The 22,722-nt window shown below is 40.9% G+C and overlaps 1 protein-coding gene across 8 annotated transcripts in view; it reads left to right on the top strand.

The window, feature by feature from the left end:
- The first annotated feature begins 1,031 nt into the window (after positions 1-1,031).
- Positions 1,032-22,722, top strand: part of LOC122548009 (guanine nucleotide exchange factor for Rab-3A-like) — a 42,549-nt gene continuing 20,858 nt past the window's right edge. The window contains exons 1-2 of one of the 8 annotated variants that reach the window (XM_043686571.1): positions 4,260-4,468; positions 16,113-16,213. Coding sequence is in view for 4 of the 8 variants with exons in the window: in XM_043686563.1 (XP_043542498.1) it covers positions 2,598-2,713 (116 nt within the window). In the remaining 4 variants the exon portion in view is untranslated. Of the gene's footprint in view, positions 1,271-1,304; positions 1,400-2,178; positions 2,238-2,290; positions 2,714-4,259; positions 4,469-16,112; positions 16,214-20,936; positions 20,962-22,722 lie in introns of those variants that run through there. The other 7 variants (XM_043686567.1, XM_043686564.1, XM_043686568.1 and 4 more) reach the window with 7 other exon arrangements.

The following is a 22,722-nucleotide window of genomic DNA, read 5'->3' as shown; positions in this document are numbered from 1 at the left end:
TCTATCATTGCACTCAGTGACTTCTGGCAACTGTCTGGGTGATGTTGCAAGTCTGTATGCGGTGATTAAGTTTGTTCAAAGTATTTTTAATGAAATTCTTTATCACATTTGTGTCAGGCTCTCTTAACACCTTTACCCGGAATGGGTGTCTCTCTTATGGTGAACAACTGAAAGGAGAGCTCTTGATGGTTTAGTAAATGAACTGCTCCACAGAATAAAAAGTCACTTCATCATCCGTGCTGATTTTGTTCATTGCAATGGCAGTGGTTCCACAATTGACTTTAAACACCTGGGCAAGTAAGGAAAGCAGTCAGTTTGGGATCCTCTGCTGACCAGGATGCACATACCCCTTTGAAAAGTATGCATGACCTTTGAAAATTGAACCTGACTATGATGCATTTACATTCTTTTAAATTTCAGAAATATACATTATTTGTAAACTATCTATAGGTTTACTCCGCTTTTTTTTTGAGTTGTTCAGCCTTTGCTCCTGATTGCAGTAACCAGTCTCCCAAAAACCTCACTTCACCTGATTAATTTTCTCCCATCCACTTCAGAAGACATTGTCTCCTAGGAGTTTCCAAAAGTGGGTTGTGTGAATCTGAATACCATGTGCTACAATTAATTCAATTTTGGGGAACCTGGGCTTGGGGTGCCCTTAGAGATTCACTTTCTTGCAGAAACGATTGGAGAAGCAGGAATCCTATCCAACTCTTATTGTCAGCCTAAGGCTCTGAAGCTAAGTGTAATACTTTGACTGCTAAGATCAGCAAACTGAACACCAACAACTGAATTTGATACTTGTTGGTCTGTGTGGTTCAGCACCACACCAAATGATTCAATGAGCAAATGAAGTCTCAAAGCCTTTATTGTAAAGAATTATGACAAATGCAACACTGCAAAGTAATTGAAGTAATATCAATAGTGATACCATCAGTAATATGGGAGTATTTATTAAGCCTGACAATGTGACGAAACTGGATTAGACTCATCGGAGGTGTGGTGAGTAAGACAGTGCTGTCTGGGAGGAGTTACTGACACTCACTTCACAGCGATCCAGTTTGTTTTTGCTTTTTGGATTTGATCAAATTAATCGCAACATACTGTCAAGGTCCAGGATTAAGGGAATTGCCTTCTTCTCTGTATGTGTGCATCAAATTTCACTCACAGATTGTAATTTGTAGAAATGGAGAGTGCCAGAGGCTGAGCTTTTATGGGCAGGCCTTATCCTGTCCAAAGACAACAACCAGTTTGCACACTTGAGAATCAGGTTGGTGATTTGCGCTAATGGAGAAGGCCTGTGAGCTGGTAGTTTTACTATGTCCTTCTATCCAGACCGTACAGAATGCAGGACAATTGAATTGCGAAAGATATTGAATTACTTTGCTGGAAGATCATGGTAATCTTAATTTTGTATATCCAAGTTTCTGGGAATGCTCAAAGGATCTGTTCTATGTTCAGTCCTTTTTTCTAATTTATGTCATTAAATTGGATCCTGCATTGGATGGCACCTTTTTTCTGTAAATGAGATATTTTCCACAAAGGTCACAAGGTGGATCAGTGTGGATAAGGTTAGATAATTGACTGGAATTAGGGACTGGTAAAGTAAAACTGGTCACAGGACAGTTTGTCAAATGTATTGAAGAATTTTATATTGTGATTAACATTGGAAATTAAATTTCTGACTGGTCAATGCAGCTGCAAGTATTAGATTCATGTAAGGTAAAGTTAGATGACAAAAAGAGGATAGAATTGAAGCAAATTAGACCCCTCTTGATATTGTTTGTGGGTAATATAGAGTCATAGAGATATACAGCACGGAAACAGACCCTTCGGTCCATGCTGACCAGATATTCTAACCTAGTTCCATTTGCCAGCACTTGGTCCATATCACTCCAAACCCTTCCTATTAATGCTAGAAGTTATTTTAAAAAGTGTTTAAAACCTTTGCATGGTGGTAGAAAGTGTCTTTTAAAACCTTAGGACTTTGCAAAGCAATTTACAGCCAATGATGTACTTTTGAAGTATAGTCAGTGTTGTATTGTAGGAAACAAGGCAGCCAATAGATTAGCAACAGTTTCTTGCTTTTTGGCAGTCCCTTTGGATCAAGGATGAACTTGTTTGAATTCTGATTCATTGAGTTCAGCTGGTTGATTAGTTTATTGTATGGTCTGCAGACTCAGTCACATGCCTGGGGAGATGGCATTTGAAGGGTCAGGCAGATGAGTTGTTGGGAGGTTTGTGTGTTCTTGATACAGCTCTTCATATGGGTTTTCTTCATTTTAGTTAGTCACAGGCTAGGGAATGTCATGAGTTGGTGGAGATGTTTTCAGAGAAAATTTGATGATATCCTTAAAGCATTCCTGCTGTCCTTCCTGGAGGCTCCTTCAGTGACTCTGTATTGAGTAAAGCAATTGTTTTGGATGTCTGGTATCAGGCATAGAATTGAAGTATCCTGCTCAATCAAACTGAACTTGTGTAATTGCTGCCTTGATGCTGGGCAGTTTGGCTTGGGAGTTTATTGAGATTACAACTCTGGAGTGGGACTTGAATCCTTGACTTCCTGACTCAGTGCTAAGAAATCTATCAACAGAGTCATGGCTGAAACATTACCTGGAAGAGATTTTGTTTTTTGTTTACTGGTGCTTATTAAAACCCATTGGCAGTATTTTATGCTGGTATCAGCTCTGATTATTATATTGCTATGTGTGAGGTAGGTGTGTGATGTGTAAATGCTATCACATATGTTCCAACTGTCCTGACAGGGTCTCTAAACCCAAGAAGAATAAGGGAGGTGGACACTCCCTGTGATAGTAGCTTGGTAGTAGCAGTTCATACATAAAACAATATTTGGGGTGGCACATTGGCTCAGTGGTTAGCTGTACTTCCTCACAGCATCAGATACCAGAGTTCAATTCCAGCTGTGGGGGACTGTGTGGAGTTTGCATATTCTCCCTGTGTCTGTGTGGGTTTCCTCCCACAGACCAAAGATGTGCAGGTTAGGTGGATTGGATATGCTAAATTGCCCATAGTGTCCAGGAATGTGTAAGTTAGGTTGATTTCACGATGGGATAGGGTAGAGGGGTGGGCCTGGGTGGGATACTGTGGAGCAGGAGAATAGATGTTTCAGGCTAGACCCCTTCATCAGGAATCAGACTCTGGCCTGAAACGTCGATTCTCCTGCTCCTCGGATGCTGTCTGACCTGCTGTGCTTTTTCAGCAATATACTCTCGACTGATTTCCAGCATCTGCAGACCTCACATTTTCTCCTGGCTGAGATACTGTTCAGAGGGTCAGTGTGGACTTGATGGCACAAATATCCTGTTTCTGCACTGTAGGGATTTTATAATTCCATAGGTTTGTTCATGTCAGTTATGCCCTGGCATTAATAATAATTCTACACTTTGTGACCTCGTGCACAATTTTAATTAGCTATGTTCGAAGCTTTGTAAGAATATACAGCAAACAACTCACTTTCACCAGCTACCAGTCTTCATGTATACAATACGGAGTTCCAGATGCCTGGAAATTGAGTGCTATTCTAGGTTGAGTTAGCTGGATCCACAGTTAGTCCCTGAGTTAGGAAAATCAGGCAAGATACTCTGAAGGAAGGTGAATATTGAGGGGTCAGGATGGTGAATATTGAGGGGTCAGGATGCAGCCACGAATGGATGTAGAAATCTGACCACGTGAAGAAAGTGATGGACGCTGACCGGTGCCCCATATAATTACATCCACTAAGGTGAAGTGGGTACCTTTGAAAAGGAGGCAAAAAATTGCTCTGTCTGAAACAACTTTTTAAATAACAGGCTGGATTACTTGTATTTCAGTTCACTTCTCTAGCTGTGAGTTGAGCAGCTGCCGAGCTTCTGAGACGCAAATTGTTTCACAAGTTGGAAATTGCTGATGGAGTGTGTGCGAGAGAGGAGTCTGGAGCCATTGACTCAGCAGCTCTTTCTATTATTCAGGTGGCCGGATGTGGGTGTCAGTTTTGCTTGGAAAGGGAAGCCTCTCTCCCAGGCATTTTGGGTGAAAGTTAAAGCTGTTTTTTCAGTCAGACCTTTATTCTGTTGCTCTCTGTCAGCTGGAGCTGCTTGTCTGTCTATTTGTCATAAGATTCCGGAGGGAAGGTCACATGTTTCCCTTATTCAAAAAAAACCCTGAGTGAGCGAGCTGCATTTGATCATGTGATATTCTGTCTGGGCTGCTGAGCTGTTCTGTGCGTGCTCGGTGCTGTCGAATGCAGTGAAGTGGAGAGAGGCAGAGTTGGGGCTGTTGGCCCGTGGAGGACGGTGGATGGGGGAAATCTTTCCCCCGCTCCCCTGCTGTTTCGGTGCCAGAAGCTGGCATCCTGGCCCCTCGTGGGCCTGTGTGTAATGGAGCAACAGCTGCAAACTGTCGCAGTGGACAGCTAGGTGTGGTGTGCTGTGGTGGGGTGAGGGGAAGCCCCCACTACTATGTGGAAACGGTAAGTCTGAATCCTGTTGAGTTACAGCTTCTTTCCTGTGTTAGCAGTAGGGAAGCTCCTGTCGTCACCAGTTCTATTGCAAACCTAGTGGTGTCTCTGACAGGAAATGTACTGGGGAGGCTTGAGGCTAGTGGAGATAGTGAGCTGGAAATGTGTGGGATGGGAAACTGGGCTACATTTTGTAGTGGTATTGCTATATTAAATTCTGATTTTTTTTTTGCCAGAGTTACAACCAGGCAATGATTTTAAACTGCTGTTTATTGATGTGTTTCAGACACTACAATTTGGTGAAAGGTGTAAATTAAATGTTGATTTGTGACTTCTGAGGAGGAGCTCTTTATCCATCCTTGTATTTGAAATACATAGAACCTCACAAAGATGTAATTGTAAACGCAGGAACTTTAGAAAAGTCAGGGATGAAAAAGGGGCATTAAGCCACTCCAGCTTATTTCAAAATAGATATACAGTCTTAGCAATTTGAAGCTAGAAAGGCAAGTAAAAGACTAGGGAACGAGAAGGATACTTGTGCATCAACAGAATAACTTTGTGGTTTGTTCCTGACATTGGCAGTTGTTTTCTTTGCTTTATCCCTTGTTTAAATCAAGGAGTGATCTTTACTGTACTGTTCAAAGCTTGTAAAGCCTTTGCACTTTTTATGTGAAAAGTGATACTGTTCATATGTATGTACTTTAACCTTTCCCCCAGTTTTCTCTCAGTAATTCATGGTCAACAGAACTTCAGGTACCATGGGATAGGAGCCATTCTTGATGATTGAGTCTCGACAGTGACATTTGGATTATTCTGTTGTGGAAGCATCACAACTGAGCCAACATTGTCTTCATCTAGTCACATGTTTGCACTTCGCAGAGTGGGTCATCATTGTGATCAGGGAAAGGAAGGCGAAACAGTTTTTCCTTTATCTAGCCAGGGTTGCTGAGACCTTTATAGTTACCCTGCTGCTGATCTGGCTGAGATTGCTTCTTCAGACTTCAGGTTAAATTGCAGCTTTCTGATTTTTATATTGCAATGGATGGTCATTCCCTAATTGAGATGCTAGATTGCTCCTGTACTGACTTACTGAGTCTAGATTGTTCTCTTGCTGGGTGGTGTTCTTTAGAATTTTTTTCCACCCTGTGAGATTAACATAACTGTGGTTTGATGTAATATTGAGAAACTTTGCAATGTTTTTTAACCATACACATTCTTAAAGGGATACCATACTCCTGAAGAATAATTTGGTAAACCTCAACTTTTGCGAGTAATTCTGTACTGAATTTCAGATTGTGTTGAAATGTTTTTGGTGTCATGTACTTGGTGGCAATTCAAATCCCAAGCAAGATTGTGTTAAATCCCTTTGTTTGTTGGTACAGATGATGGTTGTTTAAGTCTTGCATACCCAAAAAGGTGCTCATCTGGGCACAAAGTCTTTTAAGGGCATAGCTGGGCCTCCCCGATGACTTTCGGTAAAGAGTGACTGAGAGTAGAAAGACACCGGCTTGAGTGTTCCATGATATGTGCTTATTCAAACTAAGGGTATCATAAACTGATTTCTAAGCCTCTGAACTAAGAGGGGAAAATCAATGAAAACTCCTACTCCTAACTTCTATCCAATGACTTTGAAGTCCATAAACTTGTTTATCAGGTGATATCAGTTAGGTTTTACCTATGATAATTAACACAATGAGCAGGTGCTTGCAACTAAACCATTTTAGAAATACATGACATATGAAATGTAAGTGCCTTTATGATCTTGATGAATGGTTGTATTTCTGAGCTTGTTGAGATGCTGATGTAGTATCAATTCATGTCAGTAATCTTGAACTAAAGCAAAATACACCAGTGCTGGAAATCTCAAAACACAAAATCGGAAAACACGCTGTCTTTAAGGCATTATCTGTGGGGAGAAACCTAGTCAAAACCATTCACCAGAACTCTAATTTCATTTAACTTTTTTTTTCTTTGTAAAGCTTTGGGTCCAACAGTTGACCATGGTGTGACTTAACTGATTTGAACCCAGACCACAATAAACCATCAGTTTGAGTTAGAGAGAATGGGATAATTGGTATGTGAAGTGGACAAAATGGGATGACCCTTTTTGTGGGGTTAAGACTGAGGTATGTTCCTGGGGTTATTAAACAAAACCTCAGACCAGTCAGTACTTTGATTTGGGAATGCTTTACAGATTGGACTTAATTCTATATCCCACCATGTAAAGGAAAAATATTGCTCTAAAATAGTCCTTTTCACTTGCCTGGGATATCTCGACTGGTTTTCACATATAGAAAGGTGTCTTTGAATATGGCCATAAAGGTTCTTTCTCACACCAGAGACAGACACGTTGTTTGTAAAGATGTTCGTTGAGGTTAAATATTAGCCAAAACATCAGGAAAACTGCTCTACCCTTGTTCAAGTATTGCCCTGGAATTTTTTAACCTCAGACAACAGATTGCACTCTAGCATACTGTACCATTGAAACAATAATCCCTCAGTACCTGACGTGCTCAATTCTCTGGAATAGGGCTTGATTCTTTGGCATGCTGGGACAATTATTGATGTGCAAGTTAACCAATGCCTTTCCAGAATGAAGTGTCAGTTATTGTTCCTACTTCTGATCATTATATATTGGTCTGCATTGTACAGTGTAATGAAGTGAATGGCAAGACAGTGCAAATTGGACCTTGACTGTGATCCTCCAAGAAGGGAAGAGCTGTCCAGACTCTCGGATGAAGAATGACCTCTGGCATTATGCCCCATCATAGTAAGAATCTTTTAAGTGGAAACCAAGGGAGAAAAATATGTCAAACACACAATCTATCTCCCTCAATTGTCTGTTCTAAACATTATTAAGGCACCCTATTTCCCAAAGGTTTAATTTTCTGAATTGCAGCATTTTTAGTACGATAATATTGCCTTTGTCCTTGTAGCACAGACCATAGGTTGCTTAGTTAGTATGCTGTGGGAGGTTGAAGGTGATTATTCTCCTCTTTGTCCTTCTGATACAATCCTAAGGACAAAAGGTCCATCTGGTCCCACTTTGAATGTACAATTCCTTGGCTCCAAATGTTGATTGTTTGACGTGGGCTACAATGCCACAGTATCTAATCAACTTTAGTACATTTCTTTGGAAATGTACTAAACAACTTTGGACACTTGTGCTGATAGCATCTATGTACAGTCATTGTACTGGCCCAAGTATCAAATAATGATTAACTTTAGTACATAATGCACTTTTTTTTTAATTTGAGCTTCTAACCCCTAATGTTTTGAGTATTTGGCAATTCAGAACATCCTTAAACTTATTGAAATTAGTGAAAAGTTATTAAACTGAGGGGAAAATTGGAGAATTGTAAATCTTTCCATGTAAATATTTTTATAGTACGTAAAAGGCTTGTGACAATGCTAAGGATTGATCTAAGGAGAGGGAGGATTATTCATGTCTCGCTCCTGATTTTTTTTAATACAGACACGACTGGGATGTGGCTGTATGAAGCTAATGGTTGATGGTTGTTAGACCATAGAGGGTATTAAAAGTTAATCACTGGAGTTATTGTAAAGACCAAGCAAAAGATTAACTTTTTAAAATTGCAGTCTTTCAGCTTTCCTGTGTCATGATAACCTGCAAAAGACCAAATTTTATTGAATTCAAGACCCAAAACTTTCTTTGGGAAATAGTTATTTAACCAACAGACTGTCCAGTTTATGGTAATAATTCGCTATGAAATGACTCTTAACTGGTTGCAGTGTGTGCTGATGCTGGGTCAAGATAAAATCACGTTCTAAACTGAGTCATCAGCGATGAAAAGTTTTGGAGCTCACTGCCTCTCAGCCTGCACATGACTGGTACTGAGTAAGGTCCTAGTTCTGGTAGGACTGAACATGAGGTGGTGCGCTTAAAAGTGCAGAGATTATCTGGATTCAAGATAAAGTTGAAGGTGGCCTAACTGTGAGCATCCATGATTGCAGTAATGGTGCACGAACACCCATTTTTATAAGCGAGGTTGACATCTATCTGAAAGATGTGACTTTGGAAATGCAAGGTTTTTTTCTCTTCCTTTATTTTTGAAGGGTTTGCAATTTCAAAGACAAATTCCTGACTCTGCGCCCAATGTTATTTTTGCATGTGGTTTGGGGATTTGGAAGAGGAAGTGTGGTTCCATTCTGCCAGTCTGCACAGATGAATCCACTCAAACAGTTCAAAATCACAGATCTCTCAGTAACTTTGAAATGAGGAGCAGGCTGTGCAAGTGCTCACTCTTTTTAGTGAGAGCCAAGTTCAACAAACACGTCACTGGAGGAATTGCAGGGGAATCGACTGGCTCTTGGAATAACAGTGAGCTGATGCTGCATTAATACAGCTCTGCACTCCGGTCAGTGACTGTCGTGTGGATGGCTTTTTCTTATTTTTTTATATATGCTTTGGCTGATTATCAGAAGATGAGGGAGTGAATTGTGTGCACATTGAGAATAATACACAGTGATATGTCTGTCAACAAGTTAAGCTCACTTTCACTGCAGTCCTGATTAATTTACTGAGTAAACACATTGTTTGGTTATAGTGTCGAGTTATGTGGGCTTGTGTGTCTGAATCTGAGCAGCCTGTGCTGTTGGCTAGAGTTAAATAGGGTAAAGCTTATAGTTGAGCTACAGTGCTTTTTTGGGGGGACGGGCCATTCACCACCTAATGGCCCAGTGAAATATTCACTGGGCAACATAGCTTTGTCATTCTTCTAGCCCTCAGTGTCAGGCTGAATTGCTTTTGGAGTGGGGCTAGGGGAGTTGTTTTCCCCCATGTGGTTGTATAGGGAGTAAGTAGTTACCCACTGGGAATTTGAGGTGACCCCTCAATTGGCAAGGAGACCAGTCCAAATAAGGGCAATGGACGGGCTATGAAAGCTGAATAATCAACCGGGAACCATCTCCGCTTCAGAGGAGTACCTCGCTCAGTTGTTAGCTCTGCTGCCTCACAGGGCCAGGGACCCAGGTTCGATTCCAGACTGTGACAACTTTGTGTATGCAGTATGGACATTCTCCCTGTGTCTGTGTGGGTTTCCTCCAGGTGGTCTGGTTTCCTCCCATAATCAAAGATGTGCAGGTTTGGTGAATTGGCTATGCTAAGTCGCCCATAGTGTTCGTGGATGTGTAGGTTAGATGCATTAGTCGGAGGTAAATATAGGGGAATGGGTGAGTTACTCTTCAGAGGGTCGGTGTGGACTTCTTGGGCCAAAGGGTCTTTTTCCTCACTGTGTAGGGATTCTATGAACTGAGACTGTTACAATAAGGCAGTTTTCTTGCGGCTACGATGTAGGCTACATCAAGAAAACCACAGATGTGGTAGAATTGGGTCGTCTCTACAGTGTGGTCTTTTGGTGCATGCTATTGAGTCAGCCTCCTAAAGTTACCATTTAACATGGCTATTAATGAGCCTAATTGCTTGGCTGCCTCATTTTTCAGGCTTGATCTGGTTCCAAACTAAATGGGATCTGAAAATCCTGATCTGTTTGTCTAGATTCACTGGGGTTTTGGGGGGGTGGGGGGAGGCGGGTACGGTGGTGGGAACTCTCTTGCAATAGCCATGGGCAAAGTTTGAACATAATTGGAGAATAGATAATACCTGAGGTAATTCAGTGTTAGTGGATGGAGAGTGAGAGTTAGATTTCATGTGAGGGAATTTTAATTTTTAGTGAATTGGGGATATTTAGGAGTTTATTGGCACAGGGTTTTTGACTGTTTAGTGGAGTTTAGGAATTTTAGATGTTATTTGGCAATGTTTAGTCCCGGATGGGAGGATATTTGGGAGTGCAAGTCTTTGTCTGTGACTTTGCTGTCGATTTTGCATGAGTGAGTTATTTGCTACTTGAGCACTGGGACTGAATTTGGGCAATTTGTCCCAAGTCGGCCTGTTCACCACCTACACACTTTAACCACACTAACTGTAGTTGTTACTGCCAAACTCCAGTTTGTGCTCTGCAGTGCAGACAAACTGTTTTTGAAACAAACCCACAGAGACACAGCCAGACCCATGGAAATCCAGCTGAAAAGCTGTTGTTTTTCTGGTAGTGCTAGTAGCTGAACTTATTTTTTTAAAAATCCCTTTTTGTAGCAGCCTCAATTTCAGTTCAAAAACTGGAGCTGAATGTCTTCCCCAAAGTGTTTTGTCCTACCTCTGTTGCTTGTGGGTGTTTTGTGTGCAAGTTAGCTTCCATGTTTTCTACATCAGTTACTATGATTTGAAATTTTAATTGGCCTACCAGCCACTTTAAGATGCTATACAAATGTAATTTCCTTTTTGTGTGTGTAATTACAATAGAATTTGTGCAACTTTGTTCAATCTCCTGCTTTTACTGGCACAGTTGTATAGCCTCAGGAACTGGGAGAACACAGCCTGGTGTGCAGTTGGAATGTAATTGGTTGTAGAGGAGAGGTGGTGAATGGTGGACCACTGGGTGGAAACAGTGTTGCTCAGTAAGATCTCTTAGCATTGTTGTCCAACTTACGCTGTCTGCAAAAGCTGCTGACTTCAGTTGGGGTCTGTTTCTGATCAGGCAGATGTCAATGTTTGACCCCTGATCATTTACAGATGTGAAAGCTGACAAAGTCTGGTTGAAGTACCAGAGTTAGTTAACTGCAGCTCAGCAGAACCTTTTAGAGTGAGGGATGGTGTTTGAGGAAGCTGGGTAAAAACTGAAGATAAAATGTAGTCTAACTTTGATTTACACAAAATTTTAACTTCAGAAGCCATACTTTGTCATAATTTTGAACTTTGTATAACTGTATAACTGTAATTTTATCAGCTATTAGCAATTAAACAGTTTGAGAAACATAAAGTGACTTTTTTGCATCATTTAAATTATCTTAAATTGCTGATTTCAAATGTCAAATATTTTAAACATCAAATAATTAAAATATTGAAATGTTATTGCAATGGATTTAAATTTGTCGTTTTTAAAATGTCTTCATTGAAGGTTCTACTTTTTGAGTCTCTTTCTTTCAAAATCATAGGATTTATACATTTGCCGAGAGAAGGAATACTATTAATCTGTTTGAGCATTTGTATAATGTACACTCTTCAGCGACTGCAGCATTAAGGGTAGGGTGGGATTCCTGTGGGGGGAGGGGTCTTGTCTATGCCGATGCTGTTTTGCCAGCATTTCCATGGCTCATGCACTTCAGTTGTGACAGATTAGTGTCATGAGTCAGTGTGGCTATGTGCAAGAAATCAAGACCTGTTGTTCCTGAATTTGCCACAGAAGTAAAAACTTTCAAAATAAGTACATTAGGTTAGATTAGTTAGTGTGGAAACAGGCCCTTCGGCCCAATAAGTCCGCACCGACCCACCGAAGCGCGACCCACCGAAGCGCAACCCACCCAGACCCATTCTCCTACATTTACCCCTTCACCTCACATTATGGGCAATTTATCATGGCCAATTCACCTAACCTGCACATTTTTGGACTGTGGGAGGAAACTGGAGCACCCGGAGGAAACCCCCACAGACACTGGGAGAACGTGCAAACTCAACACAGTCGTTACATTAAGTGCTTCAATTTCTGATTTTTTTTTAGACCCAGTTTGATAGGAAGCATGGCCCAGGTTTCTGTACTGAACAAGAATTACCGTTTATTAAAAGTAATTAGATTGTAGCTACAAGTAAACAGTTAAACTGTTGGAATGCACCTCTTTATTCCCTTTTTAAACTCCTCATACAGGTCAGATGTACAGACAGGAAAAAAGATGGATGGAATTGAGGGGAAACTGGAAAGAGTTCAATCGTTGTTGTCCACAAATTCTGTCACGCTGGTCTGAAAGTTTCTTCCTGGCTTTCCTTTTCTGAATGCTTTCACTGATTTTTTTTTTTTTTGAGACATGTTGATTTGTTCAACTTGTAAAATTATGATTTATTAACTAGAAGTCATAACTTGCAGCAACTGCAGGAGGAAAGAAATTGGTTTTCTTCAGGTTTAAGGTAAGCTTTGACGACAGAGAACCAACTCCATTTCTGAGCTGGCAGGTGACAAGTTCCCAGTCCCAAGCCATTTAGTTACCTGAAAGCAATTACATAGCTGTTGGCAGGCAAAAGAACATTGTATCAATAAGTGATCACTAGTCCATAGGTCAATTAACATCTTCCCATCGCGGCTGCAATGGTCACAGTTGAGTCCTCTTCAATTGCTGCTTGTTCAAATAGCTGTACAAATCCAGTGCCTGCCATAAGTGTCAGGTTACTTTTCAAAATATGCTGCAATTCCTTAAAACACTTCTTTAACAATACTTTCTAATTTTGTCTACAACCATGAAGCACAAAATAAAAAATACATGACCATTGCAATAGAGAAACCCTGCATACATTAATTTTCACTGCTTTCCAGTAAAATCTATTTCAAAAACATTGTTTAGTTTTTCTTTCTAGTTTCTTTTCAAATTGAGAAAGTAAGACAATACTAATTATATGCATGATTCGGAGATGCCGGTGTTGGACTGGGGTGTACAAAGTTAAAAATAGTCCAACAGGTTTAATTGGAAGCACACTAGCTTTCGGAGAGATGCTCCTTCATCAGGTGATGAAGGAGCATCGCTCCGAAAGCTAGAGTGCTTCCAATTAAATCTGTTGGACTATAACCTGATGTTGTGTGATTTTTAATTATATGCATGTTGAAGGTTTTGGGATTTTAAATTTATAAAACATTTCAAATTGAGAAATCTAGAAGCTGGCTGTCTTAATAATTTGAGTTTATTAAATGAACTTGAGTATAGAAAGAAAATAAAACTTTTAATTATAATTTGCTTACCTCCTGTGTTTTGTTGATTAATTAAAAAAGGAAAATGTATCCTGCCCCAAGTTCACTACAAAGGCTGATATTTCAGGGCCTCGAGATAAGAACTTCAGTTGTCACATCTTGCACATCATTGTACAATGTATTCTTGACTTTTAAAGTGAGGTTTAAAAATGAAATATGTAAATAATAGCTTCCATTTGCTGTTTTCGCTGAGCATGTATCGCATGAAAATTCCATTGTAGACCAAAACACTCCACTCTACCAGTGGACAAACACCCATTTTAGTTATACTATACTGAATTCTCTGACTCACCCATGAAATCTGTCTCCTGACTTCAGTAAAAACAGAATATGGGCAGACAACAAAAGTTCCTTTTATCTATCTATTTATTTATTTTATTTTATCTATCTATTTATTGTCCAGCTCTAACTGGAGACTTGGATAATTTATGAGCACCACAGGATTTTCACAGCTGTAATCCCTTCAATAACCATCTGTTCCCCTCTTGTCCAAAGGAGTATAGTGACTAACAGTAAAGCAGCATCATGCCTGGCAAAGATTTTGCAGAACAAGCAAGAACTGATCATCAGAAGGAAGAATAGTTTTGAATGTTAGGCTGAAAAAGTGTTGTTGCAACCAGCAGGATTAAACCATAGCTGTTTTCCAGACGCAGTTAATAGACCTCAGTGTTGGTGTAGCTTCCAATGGGACTGCTTTCTCTCTTCACAGGAAATCTTTGCTTTTCTGGCCACAAAATATTTTGTCAGAAGAACTTTGTGGAAACTGATCCTGTTTTCTTTCCTCAACTCCTGACCACCTCTTGCCAAACCCTGGGACTGTACAAAAACAAAGAAATTTTTCCTGTGTGTTATATGTTCTTCAGAATTAAGCTTTGATGAGAAGAAAACATTTCCAGTTCTGTAAATATTAAGGAGGACTGAGTGAATCTGTTTGGACTTTGAGATAATGGTTGGAAATGAATGGATTAGAAATTTTAGCCTTAGGCCAGTTTTCAGGTGAGGAATTTACTCCAGGCAATCTATAGATGAAAGACTTAACAGTAACAAGGCATTGTCTTTTATAAAAAGCATAAATATTGTTAAATCACATCTGTCACATTGTTCACAAAGGATGGGATTTTAATTCAATAAATACTTTAGTTTTTGCAAACTTATTCATTCTCTCCTCTTCCTTTTTACTCTTTATTCACCACTATATAGCCTTGCTAACAAATTCTGAAGCCAATATTTTGAAGTGACCATATTGCAGTGGGCATATTTTCAGTGTAATAGGAAAGTTCTTGGATAAGAAACAACTTGAACTTCAAGAAGATTTGAAGGTAATATCTCCAGGGGCGCTGAACAGTACTGGAATCCATTTAAGTTTGAGCATAGGAATAAACACTGGGGTTTCTGTGGATATATACTGTATAAGGCAACCATTGTATGCTGGCAGAGGGGTGGATATTAAGACCAATGGCACACTTCAAATAAGTGGGTTATTTTCTCAGTAAAAAGTTCCTTGCATGCTGAATAGCCATTGACATTTTGTCGCATTCTTGATTTGCATATTCTAAATAGTGGAAAGACTTTGGGATCAGGAGGTGACCCTCATTGTCACAGCCTCTCTCTTGATGTTGTAGCATTTGTGAAATGGATCTTCCAGTTAAGTCTCTGATCAATGGTTTCCCCTGGATGTTGATGGGTGAGGGATGAAGGAGGTCAGCCTGAGGTGGTTAGGCCTTTCCATCTTGTGGAAGGTGGCCATTGTCTGTCTGGCAGGATCTGGTGTTAATATCTGTCACTAAGTTTAAACATTTTGTTTTGAGTCCTAGTCTGTTAGCCCAAAACAAAGTGTTGAGCTGAGGAGAATATCTTGAGGAATAGCTTGCTGTGATTTTTCTAGGGCTGTGGACTGGCTTGCTTGGTTTTCTCTTAGATCAACTGGAATCATGGTTTCACTCTGTATCTGTTAAATAAAAACTCCAAACTTCTCAATTAGATTCCAGTCTGTAACTCGTGTCCACATATGTATGACTCTGATCTAAATGTACAAAAGACTTTATTTGAGCAGTACAATGAACTCAACTATTCATCTGAGTCATCACTGAAAAATACAAACCTTTTTGTGACCCAAGCCTACATTTGCACATTTTCTAGAAAGAGGCACTAAATGTCAACATGAAATCTGAACTCTGGCTGACTCTTGCCTGCACCCCCAGCTCAGGGAATGAAATCATCAATGGTTAAGAATCTTGACACCATCTAGACCAATATAAACCAACTCTCTGTGGACTGGGAATGAAGCCAGGGATCTTTTAGTTTTTTATTATTTTAACCCTGCTACAAAGGGAGCCATGACTTGGGTGGTTCCCATATACGTTATTTGCTAATGTATGGCTTCAATTTTAAATCAGTAAGTTTTATTAAGATACATTAGATGAAGGGTTCGGGAATAAGGCTGAACAGTGAAAGTGATTTAAGCAATGTAATAGTCTTGAACTGGAGAAAGAAGAAACATTTTTGAACGAGTTAATGTTTTGGTTAGGGTAGAGTTGGAGAACCTGGCTTTGAGATCAGAACACTGACAGCAGTAAGAAGGACAAAGAACATAGTTAGGAAATTTGGGTTTGGAAGGACAAGAGACATTCAGGGCAGCATTCTCCAGGGGGAAAAAGTTCTAATGGAGAAAAGAATTTATTTTGTACTAAGTTTTCTGTTGCAAATAGCTCAGACATTTTTTTTCTGGGTGACTTCTCTTGCATCTTCAATTGCAACTTGAGTCTTAGTGCTCTTGTTTTCTGTTTTGTTCCTCGCCAGCTGTTGTAGGGATAAGTGCAGGGAATAACTGTTTGTGTTTGTTTCTCTAGCTTGTGGAAAATGGGCAGCTTCCAGGTGAGAAATCCCAGAAGCTGAGGCAAATTTGTGTGCATGCCCAAAACAACAGGTGGTTAGGGGATCAATAATGAAAGTAAGTGGCTATAATTCATAATCCCCTAGACCTCCCAACAAACTCCTTGTCCCTTTTTGAAGCATCTGTCTAAATTTACATGACTAGTCTGCACAATACACCATTATTGGTCTGAATTGGGTCTAAGCAGGAGCTCCAGTCTTGCTGGAGAAGGTTGCTGGTGCTGTCAGTCCAGATGCTTCAAATACCCTGCTTTTGCTCTTGCTCTGAATGATGTCTATTTATAACAATCAGTTTAGTTTGCAAAAACCTCTAATCGTTTTTAAAGCTCTAAAACTTCATGGAATTATGTATTGATAAATGCCAAGCTGCCCAAATAGTCACAATCTCCGCTTGCTTTCCCCATCTCCTACAAATATCTCCTTTCTCAAGTATGTCTTCACTTGCCTTTTGAAAGCTGGCATTGCAAGTGTGTTCATCACCCTTTTTCAAGCAGTGCATTCCAGATTGTAAGATCTTTCTTCAATGCTGGGCCTATGCTGGATTGACTGGCTACAATGAACATTTGGAAAATTGGAAAGATTGGAGTGATGACTTGTAAAGGGACTTTTTTCCTTCCCTTCAGTTTGCACACAAAGCAACAATTTACACTGCTCTGAGGGGTGGTGTTGGTTTAGTGAGAGAACAATCTGACGAAAATGCAGGAAATCTTCCTGCTATTCTTCAAATAGTGTGATAGGATTATCATATTTTAAAAATAAATATTGTCAAAGGTCAACATTTTCAACTGAATCACTCAAGTTCAGAATTTCATGCACAAATGTATGATAGTTTTGTTCATTCGCATGTGTTAGCAGCTGAATCAGGCTCGCAATTTAGCCTCTACTTTGCCTGGTCTGACAGGAGTATTTGATAGAATAGTACAAAGAAACTTTGTGCAACATCTAACTGGATATCTGGTTGATTTGTACCCATTGATGTTAGAAATAGTCAAATTAGAGTGTCCCTGCTGCTCATTGTAGCTGATATCAGCTAACTCACTAGAGATTGGAAGCAGCAGCTGGGTCTGGATTGTTGTAATTAGGCCCAAATCCCACCACTACTTCAAAACAAAAAAAAATTGCCAGGTTTCTATTTTGTTTCAAAGACAAAGGACTGCATGTTAATGATGCTGCATCATGTTTGTATGGTATTCTGTCACTCTGATCTCCAGCATGAAGTAACAGAAATCCTTTTGCTGAGATTTTGCATGAAGACTGCTGACTTGGCATGTTTTAGAGGCAGCGAGAATTCCTGTTTCTCAAACATGTCTAATATTGTTTTGGGAAAAATAAAAACAATGATTGTCAGGTTGTAAAGTTTTGCTTTCTGAGCTAGTAGATTTGTTCTCTGATATTTTGTCACCATGCTAGGTAATATTATCAGTGAGCCTCTGAAGTGTTGGTGTTCTGTCTTGCTTGCTATTTCTGTCTCGGCTTGTTGTGGTAGGTGATATCATTTTCTGTTCTGTTTCTGAGGTTTGTAAATGGGGTCCAAACCTGTTTGTTAATGGAGTTCCGGTTTGAATGCTAGGCCTCTAGGAATTCCCGTGCGTGCCTTTGTTTAGCCTGTCCTAGGATGGATGTATTGTCCCAGTTGAACTGGTGTCCCTCTTCGTTTGTGTGGGTACTAGTGCTAGTTGGTCATGTCTTTTGGTGACTATTTGGTGCTCGTGTATCCTGGTGGCTAGTTTCCTGCTGTCTGTCCAATGTAATGTTTATTGCAGTCCTTGCGGGGTATTTTTTTATACATGACGTTCATTCTGCTGGTTGTTGGTAAGGGGGTCCTTTTAAAGTCATCAGGAGCTGTTTGTGTGGTGGTAGGTTTGTGGGCTAACCATGATGTCTAGGGGCTGGAGTAGACTGGTCGTCATCTCTGAAATGTCTTTGTATGGCAGGGTGGCGAGAGTCTTTGGGCATGTCGTCGTTGTATGTTTAGGTCTATGTAGGAATTGGCAGACTGCGCTTAATGGGTACTTGTTCCTGAATAAGTTGTATAGGAGTTTTCCCCTCGCTTCTCGTAGTTCCTGGGCGCTGCAGTGTATTGTGCCCCATTTAAATAACATCCTGATGCAGCTCTGTTTGTGGGTGTTGGGATGGTTGCTCCTGTAGTTGAGTATCTAGTCAGTGTGTGTGTGTGGCTTTCCTGTAAATGCTGGTCTGCAGCTGTCCATTGGTTTTTCGTTCTACTGTGAGGTCTAGGAAGGGGAGTCTATTATTCTCTCCCTGTTTTGGTGAACTTTATACTGGTAAGGATGTTGTTGTTTTGTGGGTTTCTTCAAATTTATTGCGTTTTGTGATGACAAAGGTGTCATCCACATAGTGGACTCAAAGCTTGGGCTGGATTATGGGAAGGGTTGTTCGTTCTAACCTCTGCATAACTGCTTCTGCTAATAGTCCTGATATTGGTGATCCCATAGGTGTTCCATTGATTTGTATGGAAGTGGGTTGTGAGGCACAGGTCTAATAGTTTGAGGATGCTGTTCGTGCTGATTGGAGTTGGTGGTGTCAGGTGTTTGTATCCCTGGTTTGTCTCAAACTGAGGCCAGTGTTTCTATGGTCAGGGTGATGTTTATTGGTATGAGTAGAGCCGTCACATTGAAGGAAACTTGTCATATTCTACCTTGGTGTCTTTGAGGAATTCCTAGGTTGAGTGGGTGGAGTGGCAAGAACTGCAACAAACATTTACATTGGACAGACAGGTAGGGAGCTAGCCACCAGGATACGAGAGTACTAATTAGCTGACTTTTGAGGTGGAATTGGTCATCCTGGGAACAGATACGGTGGAGCCAGAGAAATTGGGAATAAGGGATGGCATTTCCTACAGGAGGTAGGGTGGGTGGAGGTGTAGTCTAAGTAGTTGTGGGAGTCAGTGGGCTTGTGATATGTTTGTGGTTAGTCAGTTGCCAGAGATGATGATGGAGAGGTCCAGGGAGGGGAGGGAGGTTTCCGAGATGGTCCAGGTGAATTTGAGGTCAGGGAGGAAGGTGTTGGTAAAGTTGATGAACTGTTCATCCTCCTTGTGGGAGCATGAGGCGGTGCTAATACAGTCATTGATGTAGCAGAGGAACAGGTGACCATTCCAGATGGCTGCCTCCTTCCATGATCGTAACTTCTCTTCCCAGTTGGTTGACGCTGGCTTCAAGCACCACCGCCCTTGAACCCCACCCCTCCCAATGCAACAAGGACAGAACTACCCTGGTCTTTGCCTTCCACCCCGCCAACCTCTGCATACCATGCATCATCCTCCACCACTTCCTCCACCTGCAAATGGGCCCCACCACCAGAGAGATATTTCCCTCCCCACCTCATCGGCGTTCTGAAAAGACCATTCCCTCCACGACTCCCTCGTCAGGCCCACACCCAACTCTTGGCACCACTCCCTGCCAATGCAGGAAGTGTAAAACCTGTGCCCACACCACTCCCCTCACCTCTATCCAAGGCCCCAATGGATCCTTCCACATCCATCAAAAGTTTACCTGTTCATCTACCAATGTCATTTACTGCATCCGTTGCACTCGGTGTGGTCTCCTCTACATTGGGGAGACAGGAAGCCTTCTTGCGGATTGTTTCAGAGAACATCTCTGGGACACCTGCACCCACCAATCCCATCGCCCTGTGGCTGGCTGAACACTTCAACTCCCCCTCCCACTCCATCAAGGACGTCCAGGTCCTGGGCCACCTCCATTGCCAAACCATTACCACCTGACGCCTGGAGGAGGAACGCCTCATTGCACCTTGGGATCCTGCAACCGCACGGGATAAATGTGCATTTCAACAGCTTCCTCATTTCCCCTCCCTCCACGTTATGCCAGAGCCAAGTCTCCAACTCGGCACCATCCTCTGGACCTTCACATCACTCCCCACTCTGACCTATCTCCTACTCCACTCTCGACTCTGATCTTCAGCATCTGCAGTCCTCACTTTCTCCTGGAACACTTCCAGCTTGTATTTGGAGCTTTGGGAAATGCATGTGTCATGGTGCTCTTTCTTATAAATCCTACTGGTGCTTATTGCCTGGAATCACAAGTGAAAAGTGATCACTAAAATGATTTGAGAGCTGCTGCTTCTAGAATCATACCCACGAAATAGACAGCTTCTAGAGATGGCAAAAATCCATTTTTTGTTTGCCATGAGATATGTGATAAGTGTGTATTTTAAAGACTGACAGCATTCAGACTCCGTAAACACTTCTCATGCAAATATACATATCTTGTCCCACTGGTCAACCCTGATCCTCCATGAAGTTTGTGCTGCCTTGGTCACATGACTGCTACTTGCAGTGGACAAACTAAAACAGGTTCCCTCACACCATCCTATTAACCCCCTCTGACCCCTTTTTGGTGATAAAGCAAAGTTACATCAAGTACGTTTTAAATTTGATGACCTAAAGGTGGGTCAAACAACTTTTAATAAAATGAGAAGTGGAGATATTTGAGAAGGAACTTCCAGAGTTTAGGGTAGTGCTTCTTTTAACCTGTGTAACGTGACCACAGTTTGGGTCACTTCTCTTTTTTTTTAATTTGTGCTCTGAGGTCCAATAAAAAAGCATGAATAGGTGTGTGGTGTTTTTTCTGGGGGCATGGGTTCAAATCCCACCTTGGCAGATTAAATTTATTTAAAAAAACAATAAAGATCTAACCATCATTGTATAATCACTGGCAATTTTTCTTTTTTATAAAGACATTTGTATCACTGATGCCGTTTTTGTGTTTTCATAGGAAATCTGCTGTCCTAACCTGGTCTGGCCTACATGTGACTTCAGACACAGTAATATGGTTTATTCTTAACTATCCTCTGATTTAGGGAATGGCAATAAATGCTGGCCTAGCCAGTGATGACACAACCCAGGAATAAATTAGGAAAAGCTTTAAAATGGAGGTACAGTGGGGAAAATGTTTGTGAAGCTCTGGCTTAGTCCCTTAACAGAAAACGTAGCTGTAACCACAACAGCCTTTGTTCTCTGGTGACTAAGTTCACACGTTTCCATTATATTAATTCTATCTTCCTAAAGGTTGCTTTTTAAGAACTCCAGTGATTGAGGCCATTGTAAATTAACAAGCTGATTTATGATGTTCTATTCTGAGACATAGAGGTCTATAGCGTGGAAACAGTCCCTTTGGCCCAACGTGCCCATGCCACCCAGTTTTCATAATTAATTTAGTCCCTTCTGCCTGCATATAGTCCATACCTCTCCATACTTATCCCATCCATGTACCTGTCTAAATGTTTTTAAAATAAAAAAGTTGTACTTGCTTCCACCATTACCTCTGGCAGCCCATTCCTTACCCTCACCACCCTCTGTGTGAAAAGACTGCTCCTCTGGGCCTGCTTTGTATCTGTCCCCTCTCACCTAATACCTATGACCACCACCACCCCCAGCCCCCCCCGAGTCGTCCTCTCTCCTACCAAGGGGAAAAGCTATTGGCTATCTACCTTATCTATGTCTGTCATAATTTTATAGACCTATATAAGATTATCCCTCACTTTCCTGTACTCCAAGGGAAAAAAAATGGTCCCAACCTCCTTTTACAACCCAACCTTCTCGTCTGGGTAGCATCTTAGTAAATCATTTTTGCATTCTTTCTAGTTTAATAATAATCTTTCTATAGTTGAGTGACCACAGCTGCATTCAGTACTCCAAGTATGTTCCCCATTAGCCACAGGGGCTAATTATAGTCATATGCTTGGCCACAGACTTTACATCAGATGGGCATTAGGACCATGCAGAAATCAGTTCAGTTGAGGATATAGTCTTAGACTCTGCCTGATACTTAGCCATGGTTTGAAAACTGAAAATCTAACAAGCAGAACAATCCTTGACATTGACTGTCCCCTTGCTGCATTAAAGAGTGTGGTAAAGAGGGCTCTATTTGAAGGAAGTGAAAGCATGTTGAAATATTTTACAGTTGCTGCATCACAACTGGTTCCTGTGCAATGATTAGTTGTTCCTGTAAACACATTTTGGCAGAACTGCTCCTCTCAGTGTACCATGCTATTGCTCACCTTCAGTTAGTCCTGTCCCTCAATCCAGGCAATCTCTGGAAGATTGTTACAAAATATGTGCGAGGGATAGAGGTCAATTTTGTATCATGTGACCTGATTGTCATGACTTAGATCCTTAAAACCCTATCAGACAACATTATTTTATGTATAACATAAGCTAACATATTGTTGTTTCCCTTTGAATTTCAATCTGTTTGCTTCTCAAAGCAGGAAACAAAATGTATATACATTTGCAGATTGCAATTGATCATTCTTAGCTCTTCTCTACCCATAGTGTTCTCCTCTTGCCTGGTTTCTGCACGTTCTGCTAACGTTCCATGTAGACATAGAAGTCCAAGGTGTGGCCTCTCCATGTCTATGATTGGCCAATCAGGACTGCTAGCACTGTACTGACTTCCTTTTGATTGCTGTCTCCCACTGTTGAAGAGAATGAAATCATTTCAAGATGTCTAATGTCAGTGTCCACTGGATGTTTTTTAAAAATCAGCTCCATTATCATGAATTGATGTATAGTGTATATAGGGA

The sequence above is a fragment of the Chiloscyllium plagiosum genome, unplaced genomic scaffold (assembly GCF_004010195.1).
Source record: "Chiloscyllium plagiosum isolate BGI_BamShark_2017 unplaced genomic scaffold, ASM401019v2 scaf_6019, whole genome shotgun sequence".
Lineage (NCBI taxonomy): Eukaryota > Metazoa > Chordata > Chondrichthyes > Orectolobiformes > Hemiscylliidae > Chiloscyllium > Chiloscyllium plagiosum.
This window is presented reverse-complemented; position numbering and strand designations above follow the sequence as displayed.